The following is a 19,678-nucleotide window of genomic DNA, read 5'->3' on the forward strand; positions in this document are numbered from 1 at the left end:
AAATTAGGGAACCTAGGGGTGGACCAAAGTTTTTTATATTAAGACAGTTCCTCTCTCACCGTGGCTTGGAGCCAGGCCGGAGCTTGTGTAGGCTACTCACGGGCAGGGCTATTTTTATTTATAAGGCTGAGGACTGCTTCCTCCCATTGTTCCAGAAGAAGGCAGCTCCCCAGGATTCATGCTGGGGCGGTAGGGCAGGAATCAGTCAAAGCTGCAAGTGGAATTTTAATGACAATTTTCCATCCAGTCATTTTTCCTTTGCTCTCCATGGGAGACCTACACACAATAATGAAAGGGCAAGAATTAATAGTAAGTATCTCAAACTCCAGTACTCACCATTGACCTTGCTGAAGGGAATCAGAACTGTCCACCTGTGCAACATAGGGCCTATACTGATAATTGCTAATGGAGATTCCTGTTCTGCGTGATAGTCTGGGCACTGAGCTTTCAGAACACAAGTTGCTGAGTTTTGTTCTTGCCTTTAGCTTTGGCTTGAGACAATCTAGATTAATGAATGGAACGGGAAGCCAAGAGCACAGCTGGGCTTTGTCCATTCTCCAAACAGTCCTCAAGTTTCTCTGGTCCAAACACTTGTCTGCTTTCTTGTCAAGCCATGAGCTCAACGGTGCCAACATGGGGCTGAGCTGTTCCATTTGTGCTCATTCTTGCTGCTGGTCTCTTCTCATACGTATTGTGGTAAGACTTTCTGCAGATCCCAGTGGATTGAATGCTAAACTGGGAGTCAGGACTCGCTATTCCAACATCTGCCACTGATGCATCACCTTGGGTAAGGCACTGCCCTGCTCTGTGCCTCAGTTTCCCCATCTGTCCAATGGGGTCCAATGGGCCTCCTTTGTAAAGTGCCTGGAGATGAAAAGTGCTATAGCGGAGCTCAGTGTTATTACTGAGCCCTCTGACCCCGTCCAGAAATGGCTCAGCAGGTGCCTTGCGGTAGCAGCCATCCCACCCACAGACACCAGGTCTCCTTGATGTGCCGCTCCCTGGCTAGGTCGGCCCCCCCTTTCCAAGGGGCTGGCTGCGATGCCCTGGCTGAGCGAGGCCGGTGCCAGCGCAGAACATCCCCAGGTAAACCCAGAGGCCTGGCGGGCTGAGGCCAGGCAGGGCCTGACTCCAACTCGGTTGGGCTGGATGCTGGAGCTGTGCCTGCAAGGCGGGGCAGGTGGCTGGCACTGTCCGTTCAACACCCATGGGCCCCCATACGGGGTCATGTCTGTATCCTGCAGCACACCCTAAGGGGCTGTGGGGCACTGACCCCGCCCACAATCTGAATATTCATGAGGAGGGGGAAATACTCCGCCATTCGTGATGAAATATAACTCCACCCACTATATAAATATTCATGAGGGTGACCCTCCCTCCTTCTGTCATCATTTGAATGTCTACGAGAGGCTGGGAAGCCCATGCTGAATATTCATAAGGAAGTTTTAAACTCCACCCACAATATGAATATTAATCAGGGGTCAAAGCCCCACACACCATACGACTATCACAAGGGGTTAAACTACACATGCAATATAAATATTCATGAGGTGGAGGCAACGCATACTCAGGATATGAATATTCATGACGCGTCGGTCGTGGTCACACCCACAATATGAATATTCATGAGGTTAAATATCCCTCACCTCTAATATGAATACACATAAGGCAGGAGCTGGGGCAATCTATTATATGAATATTCATGAGAGGGAGGCACCACTCACGTCACACATACGCAGGATAGGATTGCCATTGGCCACACTCACAATATGATATTCATGAGGGGAAAAGCAGGCGCGTGGCTCCCAAGGTGGCCGTTGCGAGGAGATGCGCAGGTGCAATAAAGAGGCGCTCGGGAGGAGGGATTGACGCAGAGGCACGGCCGCGCAGGACAGATTGACGCAGGCGCATTCTCGAGCAGACAGACCCTGAGGGGGAGAAAGGAGAGAGCGCAGGCGCAGTGAGAGTCCGAGGGAATGTGCGGTGCAGGCAGAGACGTCTTCCGGGGGTGGGGTGAGAAGGCGTATCCAGCGCCTGCGCAGTGATGAGATTTTTGGCATGGCATGAGGTCACCCGTGGCGCCCGCCGGACATACCACGCAGGCGCAATAAGTCTACCGATCGCGCGGAAGGGGGTGGGGCTCGTGTCTTGCCCAACGCGCTCAGGCGCTGCAAGCGGAGGCCCCTCCCCGGGGGCGGCTCGACGCACGCGGACGGTCCCTCCCCTCATCAGCCGGAGCGGTCGGTCGGGGCGCTGGGCCGGGAGGCGCGCAGAATATGGTGGATTATCACGCAGCCGGGCAACCCTACCAGTACGGCGGCAACGGGCCCGACTCGGCTGGCGGCATCGGCGACTACATGGCTCAGGAGGACGACTGGGACCGGGACCTGCTGCTCGACCCCGCCTGGGAGAAGCAGCAGCGCAAGGTGAGGCGGGGCGCTGAGGGGGGCTCTGGGGCGGTCGGGGGGGGATTTAGGGGAGCTCTGTCTCTGGGGAGGCCTGGGTCGCGGGGGGGGGAAGGCTTGGCTTGGCTTGGCTTGGCTTTAGGGGGGGCAGGTGTGGGCTGGGGGGTCTCTGGGTCGGGGGGAGGGAGGCCTGGGCTGTGATCCCGGAGTGGGGGGCAGAAGGGCAGGGCAGGCTGGGCTAAGCAGTAGCACAGGGTGGGGGGGTGCTTGGGCTGAGGAGATGGGGGTGATGGGGTGGTCTGTGGCCCTGAGAGAAGCAATAGGGTGACTGGATGCATTGGGGGGGGTCTGGTCTTTGGGACAAGGGGGAGCTCTGGGGAGGGGTGGGCAACAGGCCCTTAGGGGAAGCTGGGGGCTGTGGGTCTGAGCGGCCTGGGTGTGTCTAGGGTGTGTAAGGGCTGGGACTATATCAGCCTGGGAGATGCATCAGCGCCAGGGGAGGGGTGGGCATGCTGCTGCATGATCTGGGCCGTTACGAGCTTGAGTGGTTTGGGTTGTGGGTCCTGACTAAGAAGTGTCTAGGAGGAGATTGTTGCTGGAGTGGGAATGGGGGTTAGGGACCTGCTACTAGACCCTACTTGGGGGGGCATCAGGTAGATGAAGAGAGCCTGGTCTTTGGGGGGGGGGGGTTGTTGCTGGCCTGGGGGGGCTGTGACCTGGGAGAAGCAGCAGTGTTAGGTGAAAGGGAGATCGGGCGGTGGGGGTGGGAAGGAGGTTTCTGCTGTTGGACCTAGCCTGGAGAAACATCGGGTGAGGGGGGTTGGAGAGGTATAAAGAGGAAATGGGCTTTGGTCCTGGGTGGGACAGAATAATGGAGAGCAAGGATGCTTGTCGGAAAGGATGGAAGGGGGTGAGGTGGGCCAGGGTTTCAGTAGGTGTTGGTTGCATGAGGAAGCAAGAGTCATGGGTGTTGGGTGTGGCAGATAGAACAAATTCCTAGCCACTGCTTTGAGGTGCTCCCCTTTGAGCACCCTGCCATGGGTAGGGAATGCTGAGCATCCTGGAAGGGAAGTGTCTTGTTTCTCACATCCCTTCCTCCCCTTCCCTGGAATCTCCTTGGGGAAAAGCTTCCTAATTACATAGCTCTCACTGCAGAGCTACTGGGAACTGTTGACCTATCTGAGTTAGTGTTTCTGTTTAGAGCTTCTATAATATATCCCTGCTGCATGGTGGCTTTCAACTGCCCCTTTGAAGCAATCTTCTCCACTGGCTGCATTTTCTTCCTTGCTGTTGTTTCATCTGCAGAGAGACCCAGGAATGGTGTGACCATGGGGGTGAAAGCGCCAATCTATATGCTTTTCTTTGTCTAAATATTTTTGTATAAAGATTGACTGGCTTCATCAGCCAAGATCTTGGCTGCTGCACCGGCTATTTATATTAATACATACAAATGCACTTTCTGTGATCTCTAGTTGCATGTACAAGAACACTACAATGTACAGACATTTGTTAATAGGCACATTGTTGACCAACAGCCATAAAAATGCTCAGGCTCAATTACCCCCACCTCTTATAATCACTCCTGAGGACAGCCGTATGTCTGCTAGAAATAACTGGTGTGGCTCTGTGAATCCTGCTGGGTTGCAGGAATCCTTCTTACCATTTTTTTGGCCTGTGATTTGGAAATACTTGCTTGGGTGGACTAAATTTGCTGTGATGGCATCAAAATCCTCTCTGGTTTAAGCGTTAAAGGTATATTGGGATAATTGTTGCCAAATTCACACATGGCTGAGCTCTGTGCTTCAGGCACTTTCTTGTGCCTGATGCATCTAAAGCCATGCACACATTTTAATGTGTGACACTTGCAAATCATGTAGCTTTTACATTCCTTGGTGTGAGAGGATATATTTGAATGTGAACCCATTTTACAAAATAAACCCTTCAATTTAGCAGGTCCTGTCCTGTCCTGAAATGACTGCATTGTTAATTCAGTTAATTGAAGCCAGGAACTATTAGGACTGCAGCAGTATTAACACTTGTTCTTATATAAATTTGATCTCCCTCCCCCAACTTCATCTAATTTTCTATTGGGAGTTTTAGAGAGCAGGGCAGGGCACATCTTTTTTCCTCTCTCCCTTCAATCATGGAGGAGGACTCTGTTGGTAATTACAAAATCCTATCCGCCTAGCAGGGCAACACCTTGCTTGTGACACTCATGTGTATTGACTGTGAAGAATATGTGCCGTTTTCTCTGCCGGTTTTTTCAGAACCCTGGAAATGTAGTAATACATGGAGAGCTCTGACTTGTAGCTGATTTTGCATTCATGTTGGTTAATAATTTGAAGATTATTTGTTTCAGATTTGTTTCTTTAGGCAGGCAGTGGAGAATTCAAGGTAGCCATCTATTTTGTTTAATTATCTTAATTGCATGCTATTTAAGACAGAGCTAAGAATACCAGAGCAGAATTGGAGGTGGTGGAAAAATTTTTAGACTCCATGCTGGCAAGAGAAGAAACTTTCAAAGGGAATATTTTGTTCTAAATGTAACAAACATGTTTGTCAAAACTATGTAACAAGTCCATACTGTCAAGCTTTGAGTGAGCTTGTGCTGAAATCAGACTGAAGATATTTAAAAAATAGGCACTAGGCTGTTTCAACAGTGTGTAAAAACCGACTCTCATTGGTAATGATTTTTCCATATATTGGGAGATAACTGTAGCATGGAGATAATGCAAATGGCTCACTTTTAAATCATGCTGATGCATTACTATTAAGAAGAGGTTCCACCCTCTCTCAAGCATTGAGCAATAGCTTAGCTCCGCTTAGAACACCTTGCTAAAGGTTTTAAAGTAATTTGTCACTGTGACGTGGCACCTTAACTGCTGTTTTCATGGGAGAATGCTATTAATGCTGATTTTCAGGGTGTGTGATTTCCATGATGTAGAATTGCACTGATGCCCATCCCGTATTCTCTCCCCCGGATTCATTTGTCCTTCACAGTTAACTGAAACTACTTGTTTCATACCATAGTATATCACCTTTCTGAAATAGAACTACAGCGCTGCAGTCAACTGGAAATTGTTTTAAATACAACTAAATTCCTCTAGAAAGCATTGTTGCTTTTAATTATGTTGGTATAGTTAAGCTGGTAAAATCCTCCTAGTGTAGATGCAGTTATAGGTATGGAAGTGCTTATACCAGCTCAGGGAACCAATTTAAACCATATTGCTATAAGCATTCTTACACCTGTATAACTGCATGTGTAGTGGGGCTTGGACTGACATAATTATGCAAGTACAACTTTATTGTAAACCAGGCCTTGGATGCTCTGGCTCCATCCATGCAGTTCAGATCATGTTTGGAGCTGTATTTAAACCAGATCCAGGCTTTGTTTTCAAATGTGGTTGAAAGCCCAGTGTAGACAAGGCCTTGGTGTGGGGAAACCAGAGTGACTATTATAACATGATAGGGCCCTGACGCTGTTTGGCCCTGTTCATGTAGGCAATCATGGCACCAGTAGTTTGTTTTATGTAGTGAAAGATGGGAAGCCATAGAACTGATTGACTTGGCTTTAAATGTGGCTTTTTTTTAAAAAAAGTCCCTTTGGTAACATATATATTAGATGCTTAATTCAATCGGGACCATGCTGAGAGAAAGTCCTGCGGGAATTATGACGACGGATGGGGGAAGTCAAAGCACAGTCTAGACTAATATAAGCCCAAGAAGAGAGGAGGGAAGGCTAAGAGATTTAATAGTTTAATGAACACTGCAATCCTGATATTTGAACAGTTCAGTTTACTGTGTCATTTTTGCACCTTCTAGCAAATGAAAATGCTGATGGTATTGCATGCTATTTTGGCTGTCATACTGACTTCTGAAAGCTTAGTGCATTGCCTAAAAGTGTCTAATCCTTCCCCCTTTAGATATATCTTCTCATTTTTCCAGATTTTTTTATCTGAGTTGCAGCAAGCTTCACTCAAACTTTGAGGAGATAACAAAATGTAGTTAATACTTCCTTTTACAAAAATAGTTGCTACTTTTCCATCATACGAAATTTCCATCATTGGAGATGTTTAAGAGCAGGTTAGAAAAATACCTGTCTGGGATGGTCTAGATAATACTTAGACCTGCCATAAGTATAGGGGACTGGACTAGATGACCTCTCAAGGTCCCTTCCAGTTCTGATTCTCCTAAAATAGCTGGAATGTTTGCTTGGAAAAAGTACAAACAAGTGTTAAGCGAGTGTTTGGAAACTGAGCTTTCTGTCAGCTGTGGAAGGACAGGGAATACTGGTGAAAAATTTAGATTTGCTTTTGCTGTGAACTTGTGGTTGGAGATCTGGTGTCACCTTTGATTAAAATGAGGTGGAACAAGTCTTGTGACCTAACTTTGGTAGATACATGTCCATTCTCACACTGCACTTGACAGTAATTGTTGAGAACTGAAATAACAGGGATGTACTTTGGTGGTAAGAGCAGGACCAGAATATTAGTAAGGTTTGAGATGAAATAGCAGGTTAGGAATAAAGTGTGTGGGGGAAAGTGAGATTGGGTGCATTATAAGAATAATAGGGAGCACTGCGAATCAAGGATGAGGTCAGTTGGAAGAAATTAGGTGATGGTGTCAGGACCAAAATAAAGGGACCTGACAGTATGACAGTTCTGAATTATGTGCATGGCCAGAGCTCTGTGTGGAGAAACTTAAATAGTACCTGCTAAAAACTGAAAACTCACTAAACTTACTCATGTCCGTTCTTAGGGATTTTTCACAATTTTTTCATTGTCTTCTATTAACCAATTTAAAACATGAAAACCATACATTTCTCATTCATGTGAAAATCTCTAGCAATTGGTCTGAATCAGGAGAGGTAATTGAAATATTTGACCTATTAATCTGAACTGGTGGAGAGTCAGATTCAGCGCCATCTATGAGAATAAGAATCTTGTAATCTTTGGAGGCTTGAAGAAAGTATATGTAATAGGCAAGATTGAACTGGTGCTAATCTTTTTCAGCTCTGTCTTCCATGCTCTGCTCTGTCCTGCTGGTAGCATTTTATATATAGATATATGGTCAACAGGACATAATATTTAGGCATTTGTATGCTTCATTATAATCATAATGAAACTGCTTAGTGTTAATGTTAGGGCTGGTTTACACTACAGAGTTTTATTGACAAGAGCTGAGTTTTATTGACAAAACTGTGGAGGTGTACACACTGAAATGTTCCTCCCACCAATGTATCTCCCCTGCTATGCCGACATAATAAAACCACCTCAATGAGAGGTGTAGGGCTTATGTTTGTGTAGTTAGGGTGACCCAGCGTCTGTGTGCACACTGCGTTCCTTACATGGGCTGTTGGCTGTCATTGTTGGCAAATTCAAGGCTCCACTGGAGCTGTGAAAGTGACAAGAAAGCTAAGCAGCCAGAGCCCAGCTGCCTGCCCACTCCCGCCTGAGAGCTGGGGCAAGAAGCCACCCGGGGCTTCTTGCCCTGTCTTCTCCGCCTGCTCCCAGCCAGGAGCTGGGAGTGTGGCGGAGGGCAGCCCGCTAGTGCCTGGGAGCCGCCAGTGGAGCTGACCGAGCAGGCTCTCAGCTCCCCACATTGCCCCTCTTAGGTCAGAGGAAGTGCTCCTGGTGAGGATGCACCCCACCAACCCAAGGAGGGCAATGTGGACATCAGCCACCGCAGTAATCAATGTGGTGGCTGTAAGTCGACCTAACATAGGTCTGCTTATCTTTGCGGTGTAGACAAGGCCTTAGAGTCAAGATTGGTGAGGTAATATCTTTTACTGGTGCTTACACAGAGCTCTTCTTCAGAGCAGCTCTGTATAAGTTCGAAAGCTAGTCTCTTACCAACAGAAGCTGGTCCAATAAAAGATATTACCTCCCCCACCTTGTCTCTCTAATATCCTGGGACCAACACAGCTATAACATGTGCTTGTATTTCAGCAACATATTGTAACTTACCAAGATGCATAAAGGGAAACTGTCAGTTTGATCTTCACCTGAGGTAGCTCAGGTTTGCTCAGTAAAAAAGTGCTGAATGATCTTGCAGGCTGTGTTTAAGTTGGCATGTTAGTGGAAGTACAAGGTTCACTGATTTCAGAGTAGAAGCAGTAGTTTCAAATTCCAGTCTGCTAAAGGCTAATCTAGTTGTTTTAAAAATTCCCTTCACTCTCCCCAAAAGGTTAGTTCCTGCTGCTTTCTCAAAGAAATCTGTGCTCTATTTAACTGCATCCGTACAGAATAAGCCTCTTAACCAATGGTTTCATCAAGACTATGAAACACAGAGCTTGATATCTAACCTGTTGAAATACTTTTGCTGTGTGCCCTTTTAGGTTTTTCTTTGCAGCACAATGCTTGAAAGAACTGACTCAACAGAGAAACAGAAAAATTAGCTCTGCTGAACGTGTATAGCAGTTTACTTCACATGTACAAAAATTAAAGGCAGCTTGCTCACATGGATCCAGCTCAGGATTGGGAGCCAAGATTGGATTCTGTCACTGGCTCATTGTGTGCCCTTGAGCAACAAACTAAACCTTTGTCTGAGATTACCTGTCCTTAAAAAGGTGATAATACTGAACTTTCTTGTGTGGGGTGAGGAGTAATGCCTATGGAGCACCTGCACAATATGCTTAAGAACTGTTAGGTGTTTTAACTTCAGTGCCGTTTAAACAGCATGCCAGAACACCCACACATCAGAAACTCATTTTTTATTTTATGGGAGTCTGAGCAAAAGGCAAAGACCCCTTTGTCATATGCTACTCTGTATTCTTGGATAGCCCCTTTAGCCACTTGATCATATTTATCTGAAGAGAACCCCAGAATCAATATCGTGAATTATAAACACTTTCCTCTACATGGATGCTTTAGGCCATTATTGGTTCATTAGTCATGTTCATTCAACCATCTTGCATTAATGTCAATTCTTATACTTCAGTTTACAGGTGTAGAAATGACATAAAGTATTTAGTAGTGGACCTGTGAGTTCACATTTGTCTGGAGGAGTATATAGGGTGAAGTGCTTTGGTCACTTCTTTAAATTGCTCATTCTGTGCTACATTGAAAGTGGTGATTTTTACTGTCAAAGGCGGCTGTAACTTATAAGGTTCAAGACTTTGCCTTTCAGTTTTATGGCATAATCATAGACTTGATTTCTGACAATTTTGGGTGTCAAAGATGAACATAGACCATTCCTATGGGAAGCTGATATTGAAGAGTTGCTGGAAGGTCTGGAACAGGAATTTGAGTTGTCTTGACTATTTTGATGCTGTTGTCATCAAAAGTCTCACTTCCAGGTTGATGAGTCATCACTCTTTCAATAGACAGTTTCATTCAGTGGCAAATTTGAGCTTGAAAAATGCAAAGAAACTGATTTTCTGCTGCTCTTGAGACTGTCTTCTTCCTTAACTTGTGATGTTTGCACTTTACTGTAGAAGAATGATTTAGTTTCCATTATTTCAGTTCCTTCAACTGCTTGTTTCCCACTCTTTTAGGTCTAGCAACTTGAGGCAGATACATTCATACACGGGTGTGTGATCGCTGAATACGAATCACCGACTTACAGTATTGATCAGCAGGTTTCATAGTTCCTATATTTGAAGTGAAAACCTCCACCTATGTTCTATCTACATCCATTTTAACACCACGCTAATTAAATACATCTACACTGAAACTCCTACTATTGCCATCACTGGTGCTGCTGGGAAACTTCCTGTAAAATTCCCTAGTGTAGATACGGCTCCAGTGAAGACTGAAAAATAAGATGAGCTGAGCAACTTTTATATATAACCACAGGATCGAGTGCTTTGGCCACCTGCTAGAATTTACTAGATCCTAGCAACCCAAGTCCTCTAGCAGTTCACTATTTCGCTCTCTCCCCTTCCTTCAACTCTAAAATCTGAAGAACATCCAGAAATGACAGAATAGCACTTGATGACTGTTCTCCCTGAGCTTTGTAAGGTCACTGTTTCTGTTCATTCATCGCATTGAGGGATACTGACTTACACCAGGAATAGGCTTCTCCTATGTCTTTCTGATGCATCAGTAAAAATTAAATGGCTTTGGACTCCTGGGTGACATGATTTGCATTGGACTTCTACTGTAATTTATTTCCTGCCAGTTGGCCCACTTATAGCTGTTTCGTGGCTGAGATTTTTCTCTTCAGAAGGTACTTTTCTCTTTGAAAGAGGACAAAGCTGCTAGTCTCATCAACTGAGCAAAGGTTTTTTTGATTAAAAAGCATCTGTTACGTTGAAATGCAAGTATTCAAGGCTCTCTGGCCCTGAGAGGGAGAACTTTAGTACAAAAACTATATAGGAAAGGTAAAATTGAAACTCAAATATTTTGTAGTAATGATGAAGGATGTAGTAAACGTGGCAATCAGTGATTGTGATGCCTGCCTCATGTCTTATTGCTCTGTTGAGCAGGTATGGAAAATTCACTTTGCGTTGCAGCTCCTTGCTTCTGACTTATTTGTAAAATGCAGCCCTACTGTTTACATATCCCATATCACATCTGTTTTTGTTTGAGGCATAGGTTGCACTCATGAATTCCTTGTAAACTTAAAAAAGACATCACCATACTGGTAACATGCTAGACTGAACTCAGTCATATGTCTGAACTAGAGGGAAGGGAAGGAGAAGCAGAAATGGCAGTGGCAGGCCACAGGGCTACTTAGATTCCAGCAAATATTGCAACACCACAGGGAGTCTCTGACATTTAAATACTCCAGCATACTGTAGAAATAAAACTGTCTTGTTAAAGGGCTTACGGTGGATTAATACATTGCTCAGTGTGAATACTGACTCCTGTAGTGAAAGGGTAAGGGTGTTTCAGTTCAGCAAAAGACTACATAAGGCCATTTTGCTGGTGTTGAATAGGTGTATATCTGCATACACAAGCTATCCAAACAGTTGCGGTTTTATTGCTGGTATGTGTCCAGTCTCTGGGGTTTCTGTGCTGGAATCTCAGCTATGTGACTTTAACAGCAGGGCAGAATCTGTCTGCATCCTCTGCATGGTTTTCGAAACATTAGCAAACAAAAAAGAGTGCCATGTTCAGCCTTAACAAAAATGTATATCATATCCATGTGTTCCACACAATTACTTTCTGTTGTGTTGATGTTGGAGAGATCACTGTTTTCACAAGAAGATGGTATCTTTGAGTGAATTAGTGGAATCATCTCCTTTGTGCTAGAAAGTAAAGTTGGAAGACACTGAGGCTTGTTTTACAAGTTAACTTGGTTTTCTTGTTCTGCAGCAAACTGGGACTGTAAATCCAAATTGTGTAACATTAGATTTAGCTTCCAAGGTTTTAGGCTTGGATACTTATCATTTTTGTACAAAAGCTACCTGCATCCTTGAGCTGTTTTGAAGGGCATGCAAATGTTCAGTCTTTATTAGGTTGCCTTGTAACTATGATTTAAACTTAATTTAATTGGACCAAATCCAGAATGTAAGCATCCCATTGATTCTGAAGGTGATTACATTTTTGTCTTGATTTGGATGCCAAGTTACTACAGAACATTATAAAATCTGCAATACAGTGCTGTGCTGTGCACAAGAGAATGGTTGGGAAGGATTAGAGTTAGTAATTACCTTTCCTAACTGAGCTTTCTCACTCTGAATTGATAAGACATTTGCCAGATTGAAACAAGTGTATATGCATAACTTCTGAAGAGAAGATTAAACAGAAGTAAACAAAAGCTGTACTCCAAACAGAACCTAGAACTTAGGTAAAAAATGAAGAGCTTGTTAATGGATAAGGGAATTAGCAATTGTAGAATGGCAGGGATTTCTGTTTCTTCTGCTCCTCACCTCACCAGGTCTGTTTCATAATGGTTTTATGACAGTATGAATATGATCTAGGAGTAGCTACTTGTTCAAGTTAAATTCTCAATCTTTCTCTAAAATTCTCAAAGATTCTCAATCTTTCTCTAAAAAAATTCAGCCATATAAGAGTTCTGGGTAATAGAAAATCTTGCAACTTATTGAGCACTCTCAGCTCCCATTGGCTTTGGTGAGACCTAGGAGTGCTCAGCACCTTTAAAAAATCAGGCCCTAGGAAAACTTAATGCATGGAGGGGAAGGTTGACCTTTGAACCATTCTCTGTGGAAGAAGCTACACGCCGCCTGTTTTAAATAGTGGATAATCCTCATTGTACTGTCTTTACGTATCTCCATCTGTCACCAGTAAAACAGGTCCTTGTATCAAAGAAGAAATGCTGGACACATAATAGCAGTTACGTTTACAATCATGCTAAAGTCTTGTGAAAGAATGTTGAAATACAGTCTTGAATAACTGTGATCTTACAATGACTGCATTTTTGCTTTGAGCCTGAATGTCCCATAAATCTTGTTGACCAAGTATAATGGTAATGATGATCCATACATATGCTGGTGCTTGATGTACCCGTCAACTATGGTGTCAGTGCCCAAGAGTACACACAAGATGTAAAAGGTTTCACTGGGAGTACCTTTCGCAGGGCATTACAGAAGTTCATATTTAGCTGTAAGGACTAATTAAACTGTATAATGGCTCTTCTTTCTAAATCCGTAAGAGAGGATTGCAGAATATTAAACAAAGCAACAGCTTAATTATATCTCTACACATGAGGCATCTACTTTATTAGAGAAGTTGGCAAGTATTAGCTTTGTTATGCTGGATGATCTGCTGAATGCTTAGTAGAAAGCTGTCTTCCCACAAGGTATGCAAACTGCATTTTACTGCCACATGGCACCTGTCTATATACTAGTACATATAACAAGGATATCTGATTCCCATTTGACTCAAATTCCTTTTGCTTCACTTCATAGCAACAGTGGGAACACGTGCTTCTTATTGTAATGCCAATGTTAAAAGAAATGCCTCAGTCTTGCTCAATTTGCATTATAGGTCCTGATGTAAGAGATGACTTACCAAGTATCAGCTGCGTGGAGTTTTTTTTTTGGGACGGGGAGAGGAAAGTTCATAGTTTAAAGCATGGCTCAAGTATGAAAAAAGACCAAAAGTGGCCTGATGGAGTTCCGTGGAATGTTTCCAGATCAAATGTGTTCTGTTTACAAGTAAAAAGCATTTTATAACTTTTTGCCCTGCTAACAGGGATCTGAGAGTCAAGCTGGATTCTTTCCTCCAGATCTGTAGTAAACATTCTGCTGGCCAAATCAGGCATTTGGCACCTGTATTTAAACCTTATTGTTGTCAGTAGGCCTGTACAGGTGTAACCGATTGGAATGCAGTCAACTTCTCTCATCAAGGAGTTGTACTGTGTTAGATTTACGGAGGCAAGTCAGGGCTGGTCTATGCTTAAAATTTAGGTTGACATAGCTACTTTGGTTGGGGTGCGAAAAATCCACATCCCTCATTGCAGTAACTATGTGCTTAATCCTCAGCGTAGACGCAGCTATATTGCTGGAAGAATGCTTCTGTCAACCTTCTGACCGTCAGGGAGGTCGTATGCTGTCTTAGCTCACTAGGGTCAAGTGAAAGCTTTTCACTCTAGTGGTGGAAATACATTTCCTGCACAAACAAATGTCAAATTAGACTGAATACATGCAGATGCTGTTTTTCACACAGACATTCTTGAGCCTTTGCTGGAGATGTAGCCAAGTAAACCAGATGAACGTTTCTGACAACTGCACATGGGATCAAATCTCTTGACTGTTGGGGTGAAGAGAGTTGTAAGACCTCTGTTAGTGGGGAGGAAAAGTGGTAACAGTATAACTTAAATATGGGCTTTTGTCTTTCAACCCAATTCACTTTTCTTAGTCAGAAAAAAACTTTTCTCAGTGAACATGTCTCTGTTTAGAGACTTAAAAATATTCAGAGGGGTAGCCGTGTTAGTCTGTATACAGCAAAAACAATGACAGTCCTGTAGCACTTTAAAGACTAACAAATTTAATTTCTGAAGGCATAAGCTTTCATGGGCTGTAATGAAGTGGGTTACAGCCCACAAAAGCTTATGCCTGCAGAAATTAAATTTGTTAGTCTTTAAAGTGCTACAGGACTCTGTTTTTTTTTTTTTTTTTTTAATTTTAATATTCAGTTAACATTGAACTAAGAAGGAGAATAGAGAATCTCTGTTGTTATAAGAGTTAAATCAAATGCCTTCTTTAAAAGATGCAGTAAGTAGCTGTTCTGGTAGCTGTCCTGCCAACAGGAAGATGATATAAAACAGATACAAAATTCATGTTACATTAGTATCCTTAACATGAAACTTGTCACCTGCTTTCTGTGACAGGCTGGGAAAGGGTTATAAAATTGTAGGCTGAGACTTTCAAAGCTGCCTAGGGAATTTGGATACCTAATTCCCATTAATTAATTCCCATTAATTGGGCATCTAGATAGCCTTGAAAATCTTTAGCTATAATCTTGAAAGGTGAGGTTTTTTTCTCCAAGTTCTTCCTCCATTTGGGATTAACACCCGCTGCTCCCCAAACATCCTGTAAATAGTTTCTGCCCCAAAAGTCTGTTCATACAGCATCTAGCAGTGAGACCCTGGCCTCCAGGGTGCTACCTTAATATAAAAAATTAAAGGGTGTAGAACTGAAATAGATATTCTGTGAGGTTTTGGTCTCTTCAGAGATGGCTCAGGGCTTGGCTACACTTAAAAGGCTGCAGGAGGGCTTGTCCTGTTAGCGAAAGTAAACCACTTCCCTGAGAGGTGGTAGCTATGTCAATGGGAGAAGCCCTCCTGTTGGCATAGCATTGTCTACGCCAGGGACTAGGTCAGTATAACTGTGTTGCTCAGGGCTGGGGAGAAATCCACACCCCTGAATGATGCTGTTATACCAACATAAATTACTAATGTAGACTGCGCGCCTAAGGCTTTCAAGCCTGTTAATGCACCCGTGTGAACTTTCAAACTCTTAGGCCTTGTCTACACTAGCACTTATGTCGGCAAAACGTTTGTCACTCAGATGTGGAAAATACACCCTTCTGAGCGACACAAATTTTGCCAGCATAAGCGCTTGTGTGTACAGTGCTATATTGGTGGGAAAGCTCTCTCCTGTTGACATAAGGTGGCTACACAAGCACTTGTACAGCGACACAACTGTATCGGTACAGCTGTGCTGCTGTAAGTTTTAAGTATAGACAAGCCCTTAATGTTTTTGGTGTTGAAGTTGGGGTTGAAATATAGTATAAAACTCCCCTGATGTAAAGATTTCTTCTGAATGAAAGGATTTGCACAAAGGGGTGGCTGAATAGAAATCTTTGTGAGATTCTATAGTGTCATAGCTATCCCTTGTAGTAATTCAGCAGTGAACTTCTATGGTAGGTGGCTTACAGCAAACCGATTGTGGGACAGAATGCTTCCAGCCTTGCCCTTTTTTAAATGATAAAACTTCTCTCTCTCCTGTTAAGTAACTTTTCTAATTCTTGAAGGTCTTGTGAAAGATATAAAATCCTGTAACTCTCAGATGATCTCTGCTAGAATGACAGAGCATGGTGCACATAATACAGTGATCTGTGGTGTCAATTACTTATATAAACAAAACTTCAGTCAATTCAGGAGTAAATTCCTGCACATGATCATCTTACTTAAAAGTCTTAGTTAAGTCTCCATCTGTTTTTCTTGGTGTCCTTTCCTTAAAAAGTGGAGTTTGTTTGCAGAAAATGAGGCTACCCAGTTCTGTCAAGATGCCTGGGATGGGCCACTTGTCATGGACAAGGTGCATGGCAAACCTGAAATTACAAGTTTCACAGTGATTAATTAAACATTACCCCGCTGCATTGCTGAACAAGATAATGAAGAAACTGCTGTATGGCGGTCACTATACGAATGAATCTGGATTCTTTAGGGCTACAGTGAAAGGACCATAAATTTGTTTCCTTCCTTTGACTTTGTCACAGGTCTGAGCCTCTTTACCATGTAAGGACATGATAGCAACAGCAACAAACTTCAAGTTTCAGTTTGTGTCACAGGACAGGTAAAACAACTTTTAAAAAGGTTCGGGCTTGAATGCTCCCACAGCTTTTTGTTTTAATGAAGGTTCTCCTCTTCTGCAGTGTTAGCTGGTATTTATTTTGTTGCAGTGGAAGAAACAATCTCACCCATGAATTGGGGAAGAAAAGAACTGTTAAAAAATCAAGTGACCGATCATACTTCCCTTGTGGGAACTGAATCTAACCTTGCTTATTAGTACATCTGGTCCTGTAGTTCAGCTTTAATAGCAATCTTGCTTATAGAGGAACTACTTCTAAAGTTATAAAAGGGTAACTGACCTACTGTTCAACCAAAAGTCATCAGAATGGGTCTCATGAGGGCTCAGCTGAAGAGTCTTAAGACAGTCATGAACATTTTCTTCAAAAAAATACTACTTTTATTGAATGTCCAGTACACCAGAGCAATAGCCGAGCAACAAAATTCACAGTAAAATACAACCAGAGAAGAAATAAGAACAGGAATTAGGAAAAGGGAATGTGTAAAAGTATGTAGAATGGAATTGTATGCCAGACTGAATGGTGGTATAAAATTGGCTGCAAGGCTGACATGTTGAAGTTATTAAGCCTGGAGTAACTTTGACCATGGAAGAGCCAAGCAATAATAAATGGGATTAGAAGGATGCTGCATGAAGTTGGTGGGACACTTCTGAAGTGTGACGTTCGGGTTTTTATAATACAAATATACTTGACTGACTCATTTGGCTCAGGATTGTATACCTATCTGTTTCAATCAAATAGACTTGATACCAGTCTGAAGGAATGATGCTCTTGTGGCAAAAGCACAGTCAGATCTAGATCTATTCCCAGCTCAGCCAATAATTGTTCTGATCTTGGGGAAGTTGCTTATCCTTTCTGTACCTCACTTTCTTTTTGAAAAAGGGGGTTATTTATGGATTCTGAGGCCAGAAGGGACCACCATGATCTTGTCTGACCTGTGTAACATAGACTACAGAACTTCCCCATGGTAATTCCTGTGAACTAGAGAATATTTTCCTAGATCATCAGTTGGCTCAAGGCTTAATTTATATCTGTAAAACTCTTAGATCCGTAGTTAGCATGTGCTGTGGAGATGCAAGGGGATTAATATGGTGTTGATAAAATGCATACAATGTGCGCTATAGCTTCTTGATTTTAAGACTTACGTTTAGCTGTAAATAGAACTGTTCCACGAGGGAGATTCTTTGAAGAGATGAAATGCTGCTGTAGCCTGTCTTGTTCAATACTGCACATCTAAATACAGTAACGTGAGGTTTCATTTCGACCTTTCATTTAAAGCTCTATGTTCTCTGCTTGTAAAATACAGAAAAACCTTTCTTATACACAAAATGGCAACTGCCCCACTTCTCAGGCAAGATCTAGAATAGCAGCCTCACTGGAGGTAGGTCTTGAATTACAGATGGTTCTTTTTTTTTTTTTTTTTTTTTTTCTGAGTATACTAAAACATTTAGTAATATAATACCAGGTAAGATAAGCAGTGTGAATGGGTCAAAATAGGTGGTAATACAGTACAAGATACACTTCGCTATCTATTGTCCACTTAAATGGTAATTTGCTAATTCACACTGTTGGGCAACTAACTGTAAAGTGGTGAATTTTTCAAAGTGCTGATGTATCATCAATCCCATGCTTTCTGGGGAAAACTCCAATAAACTAAAGCCTATTCTACTAAAGCTTTCATAGCTTTGAATTAAATATCCAGCTATATTTCCCAGTGCTTTGTAACGTAAATCTGGATGTAGTTTATTTCAGAACCCAAGATTGCTAAGGTTTAAATTGCAGTTTTATAATTTTAACACTTCTGGCTTTTTGGGAAGGACGGAGAGAGAAGGAAATTACCTTAATTTCCCATGACAGAATGGGGCAAACTTCTATTTAGATCTAGAAATCTGCCACTGGAAAAAACATCTTGAAGAAGATTGGATGTGCTGAAAATTTGGAAGCACAAAAATAAACTTTTAACCAGCTCTGAACGTGGGCTACTATGCCTCTAACTGGTAATTAAGCCATCAAATGACAAAGCAAGCATACCAAGATTCAAAAGAGGTGTCGGTTCAGACATCCATTTATCCCTAACTGGAATGTACAGTACGTGTTACATCTGTAGTGAGAGGTCACCTTCAATGGTGTTTTCAGATGTTTTGTATGGTTTCACCCACTGCAGCAGCACCCACGACCAAAATCCACCACTGCCTTGCAATAATGGATGCCTAGGCATTTAGCCAGAAGTAAAGTGACTGTGAATGTGTTTTTCCCCCAAACTACATGGATCTTGTAAAATCTTTTCTTTTAAATATTCATATTTTTATTTTTAAAGAGAGCAGCATTAAACCTGTAAAAATGAAATCTGTAACTTTAATCTTAACCCCTTTTGCCTTCAAAGACCTTGCTTTCTAACACCAATACAAACATGTGGTCATTTGGCTTCTGGGATTGAAAGAAATGCTGAGCTGTTTGTTCAGTAATCTCTAATTATTTCTTTTTCCTTCACTACATCTCTTCTCCCAGGGTAGAGAAGTGGAATCTGCAACACTGAATAAGTGCCACTTAAATATTAGATACAAGAATAAACTTGCTAAGTGACTTGGCTGGCAGCACTACCTGCTACCCACGTGGGCGTGTCTGTGCTCAAATGTGTCCTTTGGATTCAAGCTTCCTAGGCTGAAGACATAGTGGAGATTCGTACTGTGAGGAACAACAACAAATGCCCTGTGTGTATGACACCTGACAGGTGGTTGCAGATGCAGGGTCAAGCAGTGCATACAAATGTGAATCAACTGTACAGAGTGGAAGTGGTTACAGAAACCCTGAAGTGGGGTATAGACTCAGGGAAGTCTTTTATGCCACACACCCAGCCCACACTGCCTGCAGCAGATTCTGTATATTTATGGTAAAGCATCCTTGATAATGGAATAACCCTACTGCCTAATTGACTGACCTTCATAGAATCTTCGAAATGTAGGGTTGGAAGGGACCTCGAGGTCATCTAATCCATGCCCTGCTCAGAGGCAGGATTAGGCCCACCTAGACCATCCCTGACAGGTGTTTGCCTAACCAGTTCTTAACTGCCAGTTACAGGGATTCCACAACTTCCTTAGGTATTTTGTTCAGTGCTTAACTATGTTTATAAGGTAAAGATTTTCCTGAGCTGTCACAAGGATCTGTTGTTAAAGTGGAAGACTGAAGCCATTCTGAGAAATGTAGCAGGAAAACAGCAGCAGCATTTGTTTAGGTGCTGCCTGGCCTAGGACTCCATCCATCTTCCTGCCCCCGCCCCCCCACTTTCTCCCCCCACCTCCCAAAGGCCACTTCCTGCTGCCATTCCTCCTG

The 19,678-nt window shown here is 42.9% G+C and overlaps 1 protein-coding gene across 5 annotated transcripts in view; it reads left to right on the forward strand.

Moving 5' to 3' along the window:
- The first annotated feature begins 2,052 nt into the window (after window positions 1-2,052).
- The window catches only part of ACTN4 (actinin alpha 4), a 74,613-nt gene continuing 56,987 nt past the window's right edge, over window positions 2,053-19,678 (forward strand). For 4 of the 5 annotated variants that reach the window (XM_067556705.1, XM_067556701.1, XM_067556702.1 and 1 more), the window contains exon 1: window positions 2,053-2,426. In XM_067556705.1, the coding sequence (XP_067412806.1) occupies window positions 2,277-2,426 (150 nt within the window). In that variant the 5' untranslated portion in view covers window positions 2,053-2,276. Of the gene's footprint in view, window positions 2,427-16,258; window positions 16,336-19,678 lie in introns of all 5 variants that reach the window. The other variant, XM_067556703.1, reaches the window with a different exon arrangement.

The sequence above is a fragment of the Emydura macquarii genome, unplaced genomic scaffold, assembly GCF_026122565.2.
Source record: "Emydura macquarii macquarii isolate MOO-44397 ecotype Brisbane River unplaced genomic scaffold, CSIRO-AGI_Emac_v2 contig_1790, whole genome shotgun sequence".
NCBI classification, from domain to species: domain Eukaryota; kingdom Metazoa; phylum Chordata; order Testudines; family Chelidae; genus Emydura; species Emydura macquarii.